We start from the raw sequence: 19,133 nt of genomic DNA on the forward strand, positions 1-19,133 counted from the left end.
AGCCCCTCACCACAGGGCCCTCACCACAGAGCCCCTCACGACAGAGCCCACACCACAGAGCCCCTCATGACAGAGCCCACACCACAGAGCCCCTCACCACGGAGCCCCACACCACAGAGCCCCCTTATCACAGAGCCCCTCACCACGGAGCCCCTCACCATGGAATCCTCACCACGGAGCTCCTCACCACGGAGCCCCTTACCACGGAATCCTCACCACGGAGCTCCTCACCATGGAGCCCCTCACCTCGGAGCCCCTCACCACGGAGCCCCCTCACCACGGAGCCGCACAAAACGGAGCCCCTCAACACAGAGCCCCTCACGACGGAGCCCCCACACCACAGAGCCGCCTCACCAAGGAGCCCCTCACCACAGAGCCCCCTTACCACGGAGCCCCTCACCACAGAGCCCCTCACGACAGAGCCCCCACACCACAGAGCCCCCTCACCACGGAGCCCCTCAACACAGAGCCCCCTTTCCACGGAGCCCCTCACCACGGACCCCCTCAACATGGAACCTCCTCACCATGAAGCCCCCTCACCATGGCGCCCGTCACCACAGAGCCCCACACCACGGAGCCCTCACTACGGAGCCACTCACCATGGAGCCCCTCACCATGGAGCCCCTCACCACGGAGCCCCTCACCACGGAGCCCCCTCACCACGGAGCCACACAGCACAGAGCCCCACACACAGAACCCCTCAACCCAGAGCCCCTCACCACAGAGCCCCCTCACCACGGAGCTGCACACCATGGAGCTCCTCACCACGGAGCCCCCTCACCACAGAGCCCATCACCACAGAGCCCCTCACCACAGAGCCCCATACCACAGAACCCATCACCATGGAGCCCCACACACAGAACCCCTCAACCCAGAGCCCCTCACCACAGAGCCCCCTCACCACGGAGCCGCACACCATGGAGCCCCTCACCACGGAGCCGCTCACCAGAGTCCCCTCAACCCAGAGCCCCTCACCACAGAGCCCCTCACCACAGAGCCCTCAACACGGAGCCCCTCACCACAGAGCCCTCACCACAGAGCCCTTCACCATGGAGCCCCTCACCACGGAGCCCCTCACCATGGAGCCCCCGGAGCCCCTCACCACAGAGCCGCACAAAACGGAGCCCCTCAACACAGAGCCCCTCACGACGGAGCCCCCACACCACAGAGCCGCCTCACCAAGGAGCCCCTCACCACAGAGCCCCCTTACCACAGAGCCCCTCACCACAGAGCCCCCTTACCACAAAGCCCCTCACCAAAGAGCCCCCTCACCACGGAGCCCCTCAACACAGAGCCCCCTTACCACAGAGCCCCTCACCAAAGAGCCCCCTTACCACGGAGCCCCTCACCACAGAGCCCCCTTACCACAAAGCCCCTCACCAAAGAGCCCCCTTACCACGGAGCCCCTCACCACAGAACCTCCTCACCATGAAGCCCCCTCACCATGGAGCCCATCACCACGGAGCCCCTCACCACGGAGCCCCTCACCACGGAGCCCCTCACCATGGAGCCCTGCGGATGCAGTCTGACTCGCACAGCTCGGGAGCCTGCAGCAGGTGAGTCCCTGGAGACGGGCCGTGGGTGACGTCTCCCCAAGGGAGAGGCTGGGGCCCTGGGTTCTCCCTCCTGCTCTGCCCTCCAGGCAGGGCCCAGCCTCAGAGGCAGGTCTGTCCCGTCGCCCGCGCAGTCTACGCCATGGGCCCAGCCGGGCACTCACTGCCCAGGGGGTACAGGGGAGGGCAGGTGGGGGAGAGCCTCGGGGGGCTCCTCCCCGCCGGCACCGGGGCAGACAGCCTAGGACCCCTCTGCTCCCCGAGTCCTGCCTGCGATCGTCTCCACACCCCAGGTGGCTCCGTCCACGACATGCTGTCCCCAGTTCTGGGCCAGAAGTGGGTGCAGAAGCTGGAGACGGAGGCAGGCAGGGCTGCTCCCTGGGGGCGTCTTGGGGGCGTCTGCATCTCCTGTGGCCCTGCTGCCCTCACGTGGCTTCGCCCCACACTTGTGTCCAGGCCTCCCCCTCAGAAGAGCTGGTCCTGCTGGATTCAGGCCTGACCCTCACCCGCCATAGCCTCGTCTTAAGCTGACCACGTCCACCGAGGCCCTGTTTCTAAACCGGGTCAGAGTCGCAGGCTCTGGGTGGACCTGACGTCGGGGGCCTCCTTCCCCCCCGGGCAGGGCCCCTCAGCTTGCCCAGAGCCCTGACTTCTGCTGGCACCCTGGGCTCAGCCTGCCTCCTCTCTGCACCCTGCAGTCTGCACGCCATCTGCCCCCATCCCCAGGAAGGGCCGGGGGGGCACGCTGCCCCCCCTGCACAGGGCGAGGGACGAGTGGACTGCAGCCATGCCCAGGTGGCACTCGGGAGCCCCGTCGGGGCAGCCCCACACCCTTGGAGCCCATGTTGGCCCCGGAGCACCCATCCCTGCCCAGGCCAACATGGTCCCCACAGGGACCAGTCCTGACCACCACCTCCCACCCAGACAGCTCTCCCCACACACGGCCCGCTCTCCCGAGAGGCCCACGTCCCTGGCACACAGTGGCCACTCGTGCACGCAGGGCTCTCCCGCCTTAGTGATTTACTCCAGAGCACAGAGGACGGCGGAACATCAAGTGCCTGCTGATGCGACGCTTTGGGGCTCCGAGCAAGCCCGTTGGCGTCCGGCAGGAGCCACTCTGGGTGGCAGAGGAAGCACCACGGAGCGAGGAGGCAGTTCCACGGGAAACGGCGCCGCGTCACAGGGAGGGGCCGGCCGCGCGTTAACTAATCAGGAGACTAAGCAGGACCAACCTTCTGAGCAGGAGGCAGAACATTTCAGAGTGAAACTCACATGGCGGTAAAGGTCGGAGAAGATCAAGTCAGGCGCGAACAGTCTGCTTTTCCATTTTCTGATCGATCAATATTACATTTTTTTCGGAGCTAGAACGCAACGGCGGAGTTATAGCTGACCTTTGTGTCACCCTTCCCCTGTGAATACAGTCGCAACAGGGACACAAATGACTTCATAAGCCACAGAATTTTTCTGATGCAAACCCCCAGATGAGCGAAAATCTTCAAAATCTCTTTCGTTTGACGATGAGGAGAATGAACCTCTCCGCTAATGAGACACGGACGACGCCGTCGCCTTTAGGAATCCGTCACCCAGCGGAATGTGGCTCTGTCATCCCTGCCAGTAGGGCTGCAGGCCCCTCGTTCACTGGAAGTCGGCTGCAGGGTCCGAGGAGGCAGGACTCAGTCCCCCAGAGCTACGCCTCCGGGGTGGGGCTGCGGGTGGCGGGCACGCTCCGTTTACCGCCATCAACCACATCATGGCTCCTCCATTGGAGACGGTTTAACCACCATCTGAAACATTCCCGTGAGCTGGAGAGGAAGCCCCACTTGCAGAGGGAGGTCGGATGTGGGTTCTAACGCACCTTCAGGATGGCGTGCCAAAACGGGTTCTGAGGGAGACTCTAGGACGCCAAAACCAAAGCAGCCAACTTCACAGAGCGTGTCTCGAGGGCACACTGTTTGCTTGGGGCCTGGGAGTTCCACCTGCTTCGGGGAAACAGCACACTGGGTTAGGGTTCCAAGGACCACAGAGTGGACAGAAGGCAACCCCTGGGGGCCAGATGGTGAAGAATCCTCACACCAAGGCAGGAGATGCAGGCTCAGTCCCTGGGTCAGGAAGACCCCCTGGAGCAGGGCATGGCAACCCACTCAGTATTCTTGCCTGGAGAATCCCCATGGACAGAGGAGCCTGGCGGGCTACAGACCACGGGGTCGGAAAGAACCGAACACGACCGAGTGACTAACACTTTCACTTGTTTTCACCTTCCAAGGACCACGGGATGGACAAAAGGAAAGCCGGTTTAGAGGTGAATGAACCTGGCTTCAGTAACACGCAGCAGGACTTTGTCAGCTCCCTCGTAAGAGAGACACTGCCCCCACCCTCTGCCGGTGGCCAGGACCCTGCTTCTGGGTCTCCTCGCCTCCCTGGAGAGTGTGCACCCTGCTGGGATCTGAGGCCCGGGTCCGCTCTCTCCACAAAAACACTCTCTGCTGCCCGTCCCGAATGATCCAGTGAAAAAGAACCGGAACCATAGAACTGATTGTAACAGACCTTTAGACTCACAGGAAAATAAAAATAACTTCCCTGATATTAAAATCGATAAGGATTTTCCTTAAAACTTGTGAGTGACAACAACTGACTCAAAATGAAAACTCAGTGGCTGTGTCACAGGAAGCCTGCCCAGACAGGCGTGGCTGGATCAGCATAATCCATAATTCATGGCGGGCTCTCCAGACAGAAAAGCCCAGCTCAAGGGCTAGACGGCACTGTTTTATCATGTACTTGATATCAGGACTCAGCGTTTTTCTCATATAAGTAGTCAATTAACTCGATTCTCCTGTATAAAAACCTGCGTCTTATTAACACAAAGATTGTTTCCCATTGAAATGATTAACATAATCATGGGAGACCAGGTAGGTGAATGCAGAGGCCTGGGGGCTGGTGGATGCTGGGCTGCCAGAGGCATCCTCCTCCCCTCCCCTCCTCCCCTCCCCTCCCTCCCCCTCCTCCCGTCCCCCTCCCCTCCTCCCACTTCCTCCTCCCCTCCCTTCTCCCCTCCCTTTCCTCTCCCCCTCCTCCCCACTTTCTCCTCCCCTCCCTTCCCCTCCAGGTCTGCCCAGCATCACCTGAAGGGCATCCCTGGGAAGAGTTCAGGGGGAGAGAGAAAAGGGCTACCTCCTGCCTCCAGACCTCTGCACACCCACCAGGTCCCTGGGGTAGCAGCCTGTTTATTTGGCTCCACTTTGTGGATTTGAAAAGCTACTCTTTCCTTCCAGGGGTCAGAGTTCCCCCCCCCACCATCCCCCCCACTGCCCTGCTCCCCCCTCCACTGCGGCAGGAATCTTACAAGCTGGGAGCTAAAGCCCCACAGGGGCCCCCACGACGCTGCAGCCTTGGCTCCAGTGTTTCCTCGGGAAAGGGGGAAACACAGGCCGGGAGCCAGGCAAGGGGACGCAGCCACTGAGCCCGCCTGTGTGCGGGGCCCTCTGATGCTCTGGACAGTGGCAGGGTCATGGGTCAGGGGGCAAAGTCTGGACGTGTCCGTGTCAGAGCAGAGGGTGAGGGACGGGGCAGGGACGGTGCAGGTGGTCCCCGGGCCAGTTGACACAGAGGCCTGGTCCAAGGCCGTCCCCAGGAGGGCCACTGCCCCGATGCCCGCTGCGCTGCGCAGGGAGCATGGATCCCCTGCCCATCCAGACGGGCACAGCTAGGCTCTGCCACGGCATGGGGGCCCCTGAGAGTCTAACTTTGGGGAATTCGGGGTGGTATGTGTGAGCATGGAAAAGGCACCTGTGTTTTCCCCGCTTTGCAAATAGCTGATGCAGGACAAGGTGAGCTCCTTTTGCTGAGCCAGGTGTGCAGGTGCCTGCTAAGTTGCTCGGTCATGTCTGCCTCTCTGTAGCCCCCTGGACTGTGGCCCACCAGGCTCCTCTGTCCGTGGGACTCTCCAGGCAGGAACACTGGACGGGCTGCCATGCCCTCCTCCAGCTGTGACCTCCAGGCAACTTCTGCTTCCCTCGGGTTTGAGGCTGAGCACAGGCCCGGGGCGGCTCCCACCAGGCCTGCCTGCGGCGTCCCCCAGGTCCACTCCTGCTGGCCCCTGCTGAGTAGACGGTCCCTGGGTCACCGGACACGTCCTCCTGTGCCGAGCGTCTGGGCCGCAAGGCGGAGCTTCTGTTGACCGCCTGCCTTCAGGTTCGGAGAGCGGGTCTCAGGCCTCTGCCCAACAGTCGGCAGCTTCAGTCCACAGTCATCAGAGTTCACGGAGAACCTGGACCCGAGACAAACCAGGACGGCTGTGCACAGTCCACGGTCAGTGGAGCCAGCGGCCACTCCCCAGAAATCATCAGAAAACGACGATTCATTTCTGCAGGGCTTTTGTACTGACCAAAACAACACATCTTTCTGCAGAATTTACTATCTTCTTGAAATTTTTCAGCTGATTTCACGCTCAGGTTGAAGAAAACAAATTGCAAATAATAGGAGGAAGCTTTCAATATAATGGTTGTTTTTTCACTGGTGTTTGGTTAAAAATAAGATTCCTGGAAATCCAGACTATGAAGGGAAGTTTAAAATAACCACCATCCCTCTGGCACAGAATTCTATTCTTACATAAAATTGGAATTTAATTAATAAGTATTTTTGTTAAGGCCAAAAAATATCTACAGCAGTACATATTGTTTTAATCCTAAAATGCAGGTGGAAACCAATTGCTATGTTTACAGACTAAATGGGCCTAGAGAAGAATTATGCTTACCGAGAACTGTGCTTTAAGAAATAAAGATCTGGAGTATTGTGATTTTTCTTCTTCTAAGCAACAAAAAAATATTTCATCAAAAGATGACGGTGGGCTTTGCAAGTGTCTGACCCTTCGTCAGGGGATTTACGAGGGAGACCCACTGCCGGGCGTCAGGACGCAGGCGGGGCCTTGTGTGGCCGGTCCAGCAGGAAGGTGGTCAGCAAGGCACAGAGTGGCCACGGCAAGCCCAGCCCCCGGGCGGCACCCAGTTCCCGCCGTGGAGACCGTAAATCAGCCCGAACTCCAGAGGTCAGCTCCGCTCCCCGCCCTCCATGGAGCCGCCACGCACAGCTTTGAAGAAAGTGCCTGCGAATGCAGTCGAGCTTGAAAGAAAAGAACAGTATGCAAATAAACAAGACGCACAGAACACGCCTAATTTTATTTTCAGGTGTGACATTTCACCTCGGGTTTTATCAGCAGTGGGATTTCCTGGTACAAAGCTCTCACACAATTTTCTAGGGGACCGTCACGAGGTGGGCCGCGTGTGGCACCGTGTCTGAACCTTGGGTACACGGCCAGGCCAGGTCCTGGTCCTTGAACTGACCACGTGCACCTCCGCTCTGCCCATGGGCAGCGTCGGTCACACTGGCCAGGGAAGGACAGGGGCGCCCAGGGGAGCGCCTCCAGACTCGTCCTCCACACGCCTTCCCAGCGGGTCTGCGGGTTTTCTCTCAGGCTGGACGAAGGACAGCTCAGGCCTCGTTTGGAGGTGCAGGTGGGCTTCCTCCCCAGACCCTACGGTGGGGTCCCCACAGCTCTGAGCAGCCCCCCACCGGCCTCCACCCGACCCGAGAGGGTCGGGGACCACGAGTCCGTTATTCACACGCTGAGCGCCCCGCATGACTGGGTCCACGCACCTCCTGTGACAACGCTATAGTATCTGAAAAAGCAGCTCGCCTGCCCTCATTTTTAATGATGTAATGAAATCTCATTTTTAATTACCTGAACAAAAAGGCTTCAAGTCCGTCAGAACGCCTCTCAGGGCGAGGTATCAGCCAGCAGCTTCAGAACCAATTACCCGTGTTTCCTCTTTACTTCTTGCAAATGTGACCTTTTGTTGGGATCTGAGCGCACGTCTCCTGCTGCGAGTGGGTAACGTCGGCGCCCGCCCGTCGCCAACGTCAGGACGGCGGCTCGTCTCCATCGCCTCTGATGGCTGCAGGACAAACGGGTGTCGGGGACCCAGGGCTGCAATGAGAGGACTGGGAGGGGCCACGGGGCCTTCCGGAGATGAAGCCAGATGCCCGGCGTGGATGGAGGGAACCCTGGCACCGTCCTGGGTGACCCAGCTTGCAGGCACTGTGAGACGCAGCATCCACCGTGCCAGGCGGGTGGGTGGCGGGCCGCAGACTCGGGAGCCAAGGTGAAACACCAGGCGGGTGGGTGGCAGGCCACAGACTCGGGAGCCGAGGTGAAATGCCAGGCTGGAGGGTGGCGGGCAGCAGCCCAGGCGGCTCTCCAGGCTCTGGGCCAGCACAGGGGCATTGCCCGTGGACCCAGGGTACCCCAGAGTCCAGGGCCTGGGCCTGAGCCAGCGGAGGAACCTGCAACACAGAGGCAGGTGCCTGTCCCCTCATGCCCTGAGTGGCTTCACCCACCAAGGCTCCTGGGCGCTGGCTCGAGGGCTTATGGGCTTGAGGGCCATCAAGGGGGCAGGGAGACTGTGTGAGTGGCTGGCCTGGCACCTTCGGGAGAAGCCTGGATGCTGAAGGCAGGAGGGGCCGCAGGCTCCACTTGGCCAGGAAAGCCCAGGCGGGGACAAGCCGGGCCCCAAGGACAGGACGGGAGGGCCGGGCCAGGGAGCCGCGGAAGGGCCTGCGGGGTGAGCGCTGCTCACGGCCAGGCCGCAGATGGCACCTGCCTGCCCAGGGCCCGGAACCCCCTCAGGTGTCGGCCCCCCCTCTCCCCCACCCCGCATGCTGCGCAGAAGGAAGGGAAGGGGCCACTGCCAGGGCTCTGAGTCAGCGGGCACTGACTGCTGGGGCTCCCAACTCCAGATGCCAGGGGACCCTGGGTCCTGTGTCACCGCCCCTCCCCCCGCCCCAGGATGGAAGAACGGTCAAGGCCGGCAGGCTGCCGCCCCCTCGCCCGCCACCAGCCTGGGGCCTCCTGCTGCTGGAGGACAGGGAAGGAGCCATGGATGCCTGGTGGCTTCGGGGACCCGGAAGGAGGCTCAGGTGAGCCTGGCCAGGTAAGCCCGGCCCCCGTGGCCCCTCAGTCCCCCCGACACTGGCCAGGCCGGGACGGTGGCTCCTTCATCTGCCCTCCTCTGAAGACAGCTCGGGGGGTACCTCTGGGACCCCGAGTCCCCAGATTCATCCAGGCAGAGTTGGGGGGACACCGTTTCAGGATGAGCTGCCTTCCCACCAGCCGGGAGCCCTGGGCAGCAACTACAGGGGCCCTGCGTCCCCCTCGTGTCCAAGGAGGCCTTCCAAACATGGATCCTGAAGGACATGGCCAGGGTGGGGGCCGGGCATGGCTGGGGTGGGTGGCTTCCTCACCCAGAGCCTCCCTCCCAGGGCAAGAAAGCCAAGAGCTGTGCCCACGCGGGATGGTCCTCCTCCAGGGCCGGCCCCCACGTGCCCAGGGCCCCCCAGCAGGTATCGAGGGGGAACTCTGGCAGCCACAGATGGACTCTCCCGGGAGGCCCTCGCCAAACAGGGGCCCCACTGTGCATGGACCAAGCAGGGCAGGGTCCTGCCGTGCTCCTTCAGCGGGAGAGGCTGGCAGCGTGGGCAGGGGAGGCCGTGTGTCCCCCATCTCAGCAGCGACCTGCAGAAGGTCGTCCTGTGGATGGCAGCCAGGCCGCCAGGAAGAGGCAGAGGACCTGACCAAGACAAGGCGGGGGGGTCCCTGTGAGCCTGATGGTGAGGCTCGGGGACCCGTCTGCCGCTGGCAGCACACCCTCAGGGCCCCGGGGGCAGCAGGACCCCGCGTCACCCCCGCCCCTGAAAGCCCCAAGCAGGCCCGCTGGCCGAGGCAGAGATCCGCCCAGGAAGGCGCCTGAGGCATGGGGGCCATCTCCACGCGAGGCCCACCAGGCGTGCCGGTGGGGCGGCTCAGACCACCACCCTGCAGGCCGTGAGCTCAGGGGTCTTGGCGCCGGTTCCCCTGCAGCCTCTGTCCTCAGACGGCCGGGCCCTCCTGTGTCCCTCTCTTGTGTCCATGTCCTGAGGTTGTCTTCTTACAGGGACTCAGTCTGTGGGATCAGAGTCACCCGAGGGCCTCGCTGTACCTGAATCCAGGGCCCCTTCCCGAAGTTCCAGGGTCCAAACACCAGCATGTGAATCTGGGGGACACGGTCCAGCCTGCAGCTGAAACAAGCATGGAGCCCAGGTGACGCGGGTCCTCACCATCCAGCCCACGAGCTCCGAGAGAGGACAGGGCCCCCCACTCACAGCACAACCTGCTCATGTGAACAGAGCAAATCGGAACAGGGCGGGGGCGCCGACAACCCATCCCAGACCAAACCAGAGATGGCAAGCTCTGCTCAGCTCTGCTTTGCTCTTAGGGATTCGGTTTAAGCCTTTACAACCATACATTTTAGAAGATTGTATTTCTTTTTGCCCATGCAGCGCAGCTGGGATGGGGCTCCAGACTGGCTGTGGCTCTGGGGTGGGTCGGGGGGCATCTCAGCTTGCCTTCCGCATGGCCCCTCTGAGGGGCCCAAGGCAGCCTGGCCGCCCCTCCATGAGCAGTGGCGATGGGGAGGGCCCGCTGACAGCAGCTCCTCCCCTGCCCAGCGCTGATGGAGAAAAAGGCGCCCCTACGGCCAGCAGGCCCAGAACCCAGGGGCAGGACGGACGGAGGGGTGGTCAGTGGTCAGGGCAGGAACAGGGCCAGCAGCCAGTCCCCATGGCCGGGATGGCACTGAGACGGACACACCTCCGCCATCAGAGCTGGGGCCAGGCCAGGAGGCACAGATGCCCGTGGGGCTGCCTCCCCCACCAGGCATGCCCCCAGGACTGCGGGCCACCCCTCGGGAGGGCGTGCTGGGGGCGGGGGCTCCTCCAGGACGTGGGGAAGAGACGGGCAGGCACAGACGGGAGGGCGGGGGGAGGCGGGGCGTGGGGCGGGCTTTGGAGACGCCCTCACCTCTGACCCTTTCCAGAACCACTCACTCCTGCTGTGGCAGCGTGGCCGAGCCCACAGAAGGCCCCTGGTCCATACCTGCCCACCCCAGACCCACCCAGCACCCCTTCCCGCCACCCCAGGGAGCAGCGAGGCCCTGCCTGAGCCACACTAGAGGAGATCGTTTCTGGAGTTTTCAGCTGGACCCACAGTGGGTTTCAGCCCAGGAAACCGCTTCTGAGTGGGTTCCACGTGAAGTCACTGAGACAGCCTCGCTGACCCCACGGCTGCCTCCCACTCCTCTCAGCAAACACACACGAGCGGCAAACCACTGACTCAGGCAAACAAACTTTCCGAATCAACCACTCGCAGGGCGGCCGCCTCCGGGGCACATGACGGCCATTCCGGCCCCAGAACAAGCTCTGCTTATTAACGGAGGGGCCATCGGTCACTCTGAGGACACAGACGTGCAGGCACAGAGAAATAAAACTAAATCAGCAGGAGCGTCGGCAAGACCCACGATGCTAATAAGGCGCCTCCCGCCCATCGGGGGAGAGGCCCAGCGTGATTGAAACAAGCCTCATCTCTGCAAACAGGCCATTAGCGCCCACATGAGTGTCCAGAACTTCCCAGGGACACGGGAAGACCCGGTGACCCCCAGCCCTGAGCCCACATGACGACTCTCACAGAAAGTCCACCGTTTCCAAGGTTCATGGGAGAAGGAAGATGGGGAGCAGACGGTCCTGGGGGTTTTGGAGCGAGTGATGAGGACCCCCTGGGCCAGCCTCCTGGGGGTGGGGGGTGACTCCCTGGTCTGCAGGGAGACAGCGCACATGTGAGGCCAACCCCTCTGTCAACCCAGCTCGGGGCCACAGGCCTGAGAAGGGGGCTGGGGTTCTGGATCCCCTGGGAGGAGAACGGGAGACAGAGAGGGGCCCAGCCGCCCCAGGGGCCCCCACCCTGTCCTGGGAGAGGCCCAGCCCACACCCGTCTCCAGGCCAGTGTCCTGGGCTGCAGGGGCCGCTCAGATCCTGCCGCACCCTTGTCTGAGGGCCCTGGAGGCCAGGCCCGAGGTCGGCTCCCCGGGCTGGCCTGCATTAGCTGTAGGGGGCGCCCAGCTGGCCTTTCCTCCTGGACGGTGCAGAGGAAGAAGCAAACATTTCCCCCGGTGCCTCGTTCCTCCCGGCTCCAGCTCCTCCAACGGGCCAGGTCGGGGTGAGGCTGGGCCGCGCCCTCGCCTCCTCGCCGCCTCCCACGGGCTTCTCAGTCACCCACCCGCACCCGCATCAATTCCTCCCCGTGGATTCCTCGGGTGGGCTGGGGTCTCCCTGGGACACCACCTTGGAATAGAGTATTTAGCGCCTTCCCCCAACCCCTCCTGACCACGGGCTGGCCCGCCTGCTGCTGCGGGAGAGAACTTTAACAGGAAAGGGGCCCCCCACCCCTCCTGACCACGGGCTGGCCCGCCTGCTGCTGCGGGAGAGAACTTTAACAGGAAAGGGGCCCAGACGGCCGCAGGGAGGGTACCGTCCAGAGCACGAGCTCAGAGCTGGGGTGTCCATTCCCCGCCCCCGAGAGAACACCCTAGGTTAACCTACAGCTGGGCAGCCCAGACATAGCTGGGGCAGGAAGACAGCCCCCCAAGCCCTGCCCGCCATAAGCCCAAACACTAATCAACAAACAGATGTCCACTGCTCCCCGTTGCTGCGTTTGGAGTGTTTGTTATGCAGCATCACAGTGGAAATTGATAGCTGACACGCCGGTCCCTTTGCCACAGAGGACACGGGCTCGGCTCACACCCCAGCAGGGACAGAGGAAGGAATGTGCAACAGCGCAGAAAGCCAGAAAGCCAAGGGTGCTCACTGGGGTCCCAGCCGGGCGTGGAAACTCAGGCTCGCTGGTCCTCACCTGCATTTGAACTGGCCTCCCGACGTGAACTTCCGCCCAGGTGTCCCCATGTGGATGCAGATACCAGCCACTGCAGGTGGAGTGTCTGGCATGAAGCAGAGTAACTCAGAACATACACTGGATCCATGAAATCACAGCAGAGTGTTTCAGGGAACACAACATAATCTCTATCACAGTAACATTTACATCAAATAAGCCAGTGCATTGCTAACAATTCACCAATTAAGCAGACTGTGTTTGACCGAAGACGTGAGCCGCTGTGAGACTCGTAAGACATGCCAGGCCCCGGGGTCTGTGAGCATGCCACGAGGGGCCTTTTGTCCCCACGAGGAACCCTTATCCACGTGCTTCCTGCGTCGGTCGTTAAGAACGAACGTCATGGAGCAAAAAGGCACTTCCTACGGAACACGGGGAAACCCCACAATCACCCTGCATTCAGAGGGCGGGCCTTGCACTCCTGTGTGAAGAAAGCAGACCATATCAGCTGTCATGCTCAGTTCTGGAAAGCGTCTGCTTCTCCTGATTTTCTACCGCATCACCTGGATGTCTGTGACTGCACGGACAGTCACATAGGATACAGTGGGTGCATTTGCAGGGGACACAGCTTCCACCCCTGGTCGGGGAAGATCCCATGTGCCTCAAAGCAGCTAAACCCCAAGCACCATGACTGTGGAAGGCCCTGAAGACTGGAGCCTGTGCCCTGCAGCAAGAGAAGGCCCCGCGAGGAGACGCCCACACACCGCAGCTAAAGTGGCCCCCGCTCGCCACAGCTAGAGAAGGCCCGCACTCAGCAACGAGGACCAGCGCGGCCAAAAAAGAGCCAGAGGCTAACAGCTTTACATAAATTGAAACATAAATGCACGTACAGTAACGCTGTTTCGTTCAAGGATACGCACATAGTCAAGGCCACGTTGAACGCTTCAGAATGAGTGAGTGTTGGTCACTCGGTCGTGGCCCACTCTTTCTGACCCCATGAACTGTAGCCCGCCAGGCTCCTCTGTCCATGGGATTCTCCAGACAAGAATACTGGAGAGGGTTACCACGCCCTTCTCCAGGGGATCTTCCCGACCCAGGGATGGAGCCTGGGTCTCCCTCACTGCAGGCGGTTTCTTTAGAATGGGTTCTCCCTGAAGGAAGGAAGATAGGGAAATGGCACTAGGGTGGGGATGAAGGAGAGTATAATGATAAAACGAGTGTGATTAAATAAAGTGAGAAAAGGGCCTGATCAGGAGAAGAAGACAGAACGCGTCTGCTTTCCAGTGTCATCCTCATCGTCACCGGCTCCTCCTCTAAGGCTTTACGGACATTAACTTATTCAGGAAACTGAGAAAGGCCATTATTCTTAAGTGAACAAAACAAAAGCTCTGGAAGAGGCCAGGCCGGCAGAGGAAGAGATTCCCAGGGAATCTTCCCGAGGATTTCAGGAGCGAGGGTGTCGGCTCCAGAGGCAAAGGTGGTCACAGTGTCAGCTGCGGGAGGGACGCCGAGCGCACAGCAGCGGCTCAGGGACACTGGCGTGTGAGCACGTGCGTGTGTGTGCGCGTGTGTGCACGGGCACGCCTTGCTGTGCAAGACAGAGTGACAGGGAGAGAGAGAATTGAAATGAGCCCTTCAAGCTGGCAAAGACTGTTCTAAATAAAATATTTACCGTATTTACACTCTGGCTGCTTGTGCGTGAGCCCCAGGCCCACTTGGGCAAACAGGGCAGCCCGGGCCTCACAGCGAGCTGCGTGGTGGGGTCCCGCCTGCAGGAAGACCGCTGCTGAGGCTGGGGGCCCGGAGGAGCCCCAGGGTGCGGGCCCGGCTGCGTGGTGGGGGCCTGGCTGTGTGGTGGGGGCCCGGCTGCGTGGTGGGGGCCCGGCTGCAGGAAGACCGCTGCTGAGGCTGGGGGCCACACCAGCTGGGCCTTTGAACTCTTGCTCTGTGACTCCAGATCCAGCAGAGGTTCTCTCAGAGCTGTTTCCTCCTTTGAAAAATTAAGATATTTAACTAAGAGGCACGTGTTATTGTTGTTCAGTAACTAAGTCGTATCTGACGCTTTGTGACCCCATGGACGGCAGAACACCAGCCTTCCTTGTCCTTCACTGTCTCCAGGAATTGCTCAAATTCATGTTCACTGAGTCAGTGACACCATCCAACCATCTCATCCTCTGTCATCCCCTTCTCCTCCTGCCCTCAATCTTTCCCAGCATCAGAATGTTTTCCAATGAGTCAGCTGTTCGCATTAGGTGGCCAAAGAATTGGAGCTTCAGCATCAGTCCTTCCAATGACTATTCAGGACTGATTTCCTTTAGAATGGACTGGTTGGATCTCCTTGCAGTCCAAGGGACTCTCAAGAGTCTTCTCCAACACTGCAGTTCAAAACCATCACTTCTTCAGTGCTCAGCTTTCTTTATGGTCGAATTCTCACATTCATACATGACCACTGGAGAAACCACAGCTTTGACTAGACGGACCTCTGTCGGGAAAGTAAGGTCTCTACTTTTTAATAAGCTATCTAGGTTGGTCATGTCTAGATTCATGGAAGATCCTAGAAAAGCCACACTTGGAGAGAACTTGAGAAATATATTGATAATAAAAAATGAGAAGGGACATGGTTTCAGTTTTTAGAAAGCCAGTGGCCACAGTGGGAAGTGTTTGATTGCTGTGGTTTTGTGGGAACTCAGTAACACAAAAAGCTATGAACTAGTAAGTAAGACGGAAAGGCGCCAAGGAAGTGCGTGCAATTCGCGTCCGAGTTCAGAGCACAGCCCACGTCTGCCAGCGGGAGTCAGGGCCCCTGCCCCAGCCTCCCCACGTCAGAACCTCCCGGCTTCAGCCCACAGGCCCCCTCTCTCCTCCGTGAAGACTTTCCGGTGAATCCGTCCATCAGAGAAGGGGTCAGCAGGGCTCTGGTCCAGAGGCTTCCGTGGAGGGGAGGGGGCATCCACATTCATGCTGGGGTGCCCGCGGGGACGCACCGTGCCCTCAGAGGGGCACCCAGGCTGCGAGCAGAGGTGCATGGAGAAAATAATGAAAATATACCCAGCTCATTCGTATCAACGTGAAGTTTCCAGTGTCAGCTGAATGACAAGGATGTCATGACTGGGGTCCATTTAACAAGGAACACAGAGGAGTCAGTGCAGCCAAGGGGCTGGAGATCCCCCATTTTAATCAACCTGCGAGGTGTCGGCACGGACACGCTTCAGAACAGCTTCAGCATCGTCTGGTCCAGGGCGAAGGTGGAAGGACTTAGGGCTGCCTGGCTTTCTCTCTGATCTCCAGGCTCTCAGAACTGGCAGCTTCCTCAGCTCTCTGCAGGGTGGACCCCAGATGGGCGGGCAGCAGAAGTCAGGCAGGGACGTCCACAAACCGCCTGGGGATGCTCTCCACATGGAGGACCTTCCTCTGGGAATGTCCAGGCCCACGTGAGACGTTCAGGGCAGGTCTGGGTAAGAATCGACCCTGGAGCCGCCAAGAGTGTACTGTGGGTTTCGGGGGTGGGGGGCGTTGCTGAGCCATTAGGGATCGGGGGAAACGCAGGGTGAGCCCACACCCTCCACACTCATTGCACACACGCACACACACACACCACACACCCCAGCCTCTCACCTGCGGGAAACAAACGGAGATCGCCGCACCCACCCAGGGGCTGCACGGATAAAGGCGGCCACTGGTGTAAAACAACAGACCCTGTAATCCAGAAAAGCAGGTCTTACTTCTTACCAAGGCTCGGAAAAATGCTAAAGTGAGCAATACTACCCAGTGCCAGGCAGGCTGAGGCGGAGGCTGAGTCTTACGCCTGCTGAGAGGAGTGCTGATTTGCGAGATGGTCTTGGGGAGACGTTGAGGATGCCCTAAAGTCAGCTCACTGCGCACGGGCTTCCGTGAGCGTCTTGTTCTAAGAAGCCACGCGGTCCTCCAGCCCAGAGGGACAAAGGCCCTGGCGTCCGGGCCCCCGGCTGTGCCCCTCGTGTAAATGGGCACAAAGTGCGTGAAGCAGGTGCTCGGGGACTGGAGCCTCCGGGCAGGACTGCCTCTGGGCAGGACCGCCCCCTTGAGCAGGAAGAAGCAGAAGCTGGCAGACAGCAGGACGGCCCCTCTGAAGCACCGAGGGGAGGGACCGCCGCCCTGAACCTCTGCTCAGTGAGCACCTGTGACTGAAATCACCGGAGATGAAGCCTGGGGAAGTTGTCCCTAAGAGAACCACTCCAGGACAGTCTCTGAAATGAAGGACCGTGACCCCAGATGGAAGCACAGAAGTTTCCAGAAAAAATGAACTGCGTCTCAAAGAGTGAGTGTGGGACGAGCCACTGAAAGCACAGTAACACCAGTGACGACTTGTGAGCTCACAACGTGCAGAAGAAAAACTCGTAGGCACTGAGCGAGGGGAGCGGGGACCCTCCATCAGGCTGTTCTGCTTTTGCAGCCTTCGAGCTGAGGCGATGGTCTCATCTAAGCCAAAGAAGCCGAGCGCCTTGGGTAACTCCCAGGAAGGAGGGAAGAGGGAGTGAAAGTCGCTCAGTCGTGCCCGACTCTTTGCGACCCCCTGGACTATACAGTCCACAGAATTCTCCAGGCCAGAACAGTGGAGTGGGTAGCCTTTCCCTTCTCCAGGGGATCTTCCCAACCCAGGAATCGAACCCAGGTCTCCAGCATTGCAGGCGGATTCTTTAGCTCCCAGGGGAGTCATTAAAAAAATCAGCCAAAAAGAGAACCAGAACAGCTGACAGAGGAAAACAAAGGGAATTCTTAAATTCTTGCTAATAGGAGACAGAAGAGTGGAGCGCAGGGCAGATCAACAGGAGACAAATGGGAAGACAGCGAAAGCCGGCGAGACAGGAAGCACCGTGTGCGGGGAGCAGAGACCAGAGATGCTGGACGGGAGGGCCAACGCGCAACAGACGAGGGTCTCTTTCCACCTAAGTGCTCAGCAGGATTCACGTCCACACAGAGCTCCCGGCAGCCCCGAGTGGGCACAGCGCCTGCCCGCGGGGCCCTAGCAGCAGGAGGCGGGGCGCCGGGGCGGACGATGGGCAGCAGGTGAGCCCCAGGAGTCGCTCGGCTGAGAGGGCGAGCCTGCTGGGTCTGCAAGCCGCCCCTCAGAGACCCGCTGGAGCCCAGCAGCCCCCACGGAGCACGAGTCCCTCGGCTGGAGTCAGGCCTGGGGGCCGAGAGCCCGCCCCCACCCCCTTCCTCTGCCCCCTCCTCCTCGGGAGCCCCGGTCCCAGGCCCTCCACACCCTTCCAGCCAAGACCCCTGACGCTGCACAGAATCTCGCCTGCGTTAGGCCCACACTGCATGCCGTGGCGGGGCAGGGGGAAGCCGGAGGGGGTGGCTCCAGAGTCTTCATGGCGATCCCGCCCTGGGGCCCCTGGGATCGCCTCCTGATGACAAAGCGGGAAACTCAAGGGCCGGGCTTGGAGGACTCGGCGGCCGTAGACGAGCAGGTGGCCGCCGGAGGGAGCCTCTGTGAGAGCCGGCTCTCAGCCCCGGGACCCGGGCTCCGCACAGGTGGCGCTGAGCCAGAAACGTGGGAGACGGTGACCACGGTCTTCTCAAGACAGTGACCCTTCAGGAGAGAAGCCGGCAGGGAGCAGATACATTTGAGGTGGGGAGAGTTAGGTGTTGGCTCGGGTTGTGGAGGGAGGGTGGACGTGACAGGTCGGGGGCGGAGGGGCGCTGAGAAGCCCCCCGGGGAGACACGGCCCCTGTGGATGGCCCGGGGCAGAGGGACAGCAGGCAGCCCGCCCCCAAGAGCCCGCATCCCCCGGGACGCCACCCGTCCATGCGCCAGAGACCAGCGTGCAGGCAGAGGCCGTGAGGCACGTCCTGCCGTCCAGGGCCAGCACCACAGCCCTCCGCCTGGGGGGCTCCTCTGCCCAGGGGGTGGGGGGGAATCCTCTGCCCTGGGGGCTCCTCTGCCCTGAGGGCTCACCCCTGTGGCCGAGCAGGCAGCACGCAGCGCCCACACGGCCAGGAGGGCCCAGCAGGAGAGGAAGGGCCAGGGTTGGGGCGGGGGAGCGGCCGGCAGCAGAGCATACGGGGCCTCGGGGGGTGGTCTTCCCTCAGTCAGGAGAGACGAGGAGGGGGCCGTGTCCCTCCTGGTCTGGGAGGGGCAGAAAGAGAGGGTGTGGACCTCCTGGGCGCGGCCGCCCACCCATGCCGGCCAGGCCCCGCCCCGGGAGCAGAGGCTACCAGGGGCATCCTGCGTGTCCGCCTGGCCCCTGTCTAAAGGTCCAGGGCACCCTGCGTGTCTCCAAGCACTCAGGGTGGTCCCCATCAGGCCGCCCCGCCCCCTCGCTGACCGCAGCTGCTCCAGGGCAGGAGGTGCCTCCCGTGTCTGCAGTATCCGCTGTCAGTTCCTTCTGTGGCCGTAGGCCACGTGCGTCCCGGGAGCGCGGTCAGGGAGAGTCCAGGAGCGTTCCTGTACGTAGCGGCTCCCTCCTCTGTCTCAGCATTGAGGTCAAGACTATCGCTCTTACCAACGATTTCTCTTACCTTTTATAAACCATAAAAGCAAAATGAAATGGAACGGCAGGTTTCCAGCGTCCTTTCAGCAGACAAACTGTCTCAGACTCGATTTGACCTAAAGCTTCAGTCTGCGCAAGAGCTCAGTGAAGGGGCTCTGGCTCAGGTGGGGTGGGGGGCTCAGACCCCCACGTCTGCTGGCTGCCCAGGTGGCTGGTCACAGGGACCAGAACACCCGGGGCAGAGACGAGCAGGCCCAGGACCACCGCACGCTGTGGGTCCCCATGCTGCAGACACGGGGGTCTCCCCTGGAAGGGGAGCCTGGCCCGGTGCCCACAGCCCACATATGGTGAGCCCCG

The 19,133-nt window shown here is 61.1% G+C and overlaps 1 protein-coding gene across 3 annotated transcripts; it reads left to right on the forward strand.

Annotated features, from left to right (window-relative positions):
• Nucleotides 1-541: 541 nt before the first annotated feature.
• On the forward strand, nucleotides 542-14,820 carry LOC132343259 (uncharacterized). 3 transcript variants are annotated; one of them, XM_059878919.1, is made up of 4 exons: nucleotides 542-1,556; nucleotides 8,392-8,536; nucleotides 9,536-9,681; nucleotides 10,457-14,820. In XM_059878919.1, the coding sequence occupies exons 1-4, from the start codon at nucleotides 601-603 to the stop codon at nucleotides 10,749-10,751; spliced, it is 1,542 nt and encodes a 513-aa protein (XP_059734902.1). In that variant the 5' UTR covers nucleotides 542-600; the 3' UTR covers nucleotides 10,752-14,820. The 3 variants fall into 3 exon arrangements, with proteins under 3 accessions (XP_059734902.1, XP_059734903.1, XP_059734904.1); XM_059878920.1 differs by lacking the exon at nucleotides 10,457-14,820 and having other exon boundaries at nucleotides 9,536-10,393; XM_059878921.1 differs by lacking the exons at nucleotides 9,536-9,681; nucleotides 10,457-14,820 and having other exon boundaries at nucleotides 8,392-8,573.
• The last annotated feature ends 4,313 nt before the right edge of the window (nucleotides 14,821-19,133 follow it).

This window comes from Bos taurus, chromosome 20 (genome assembly GCF_002263795.3).
Source record: "Bos taurus isolate L1 Dominette 01449 registration number 42190680 breed Hereford chromosome 20, ARS-UCD2.0, whole genome shotgun sequence".
Classification (NCBI taxonomy): Eukaryota; Metazoa; Chordata; class Mammalia; order Artiodactyla; family Bovidae; genus Bos; species Bos taurus.

What these genes read in the sequence shown, in the direction of transcription:
- LOC132343259 (XM_059878919.1), top strand. Translation starts at nt 601, where the DNA reads ATGGAGCCCCTCACCATGGAGCCCCTCACCACGGAGCCCCTCACCACG. An exon ending in AGCTCGGGAGCCTGCAGCAG is followed by an intron (nt 1,557 to 8,391) that starts GTGAGTCCCTGG and finishes CCCCCGCCCCAG; the next exon opens with GATGGAAGAACGGTCAAGGC. An exon ending in GAAACAAGCATGGAGCCCAG is followed by an intron (nt 9,682 to 10,456) that starts GTGACGCGGGTC and finishes GACCCTTTCCAG; the next exon opens with AACCACTCACTCCTGCTGTG.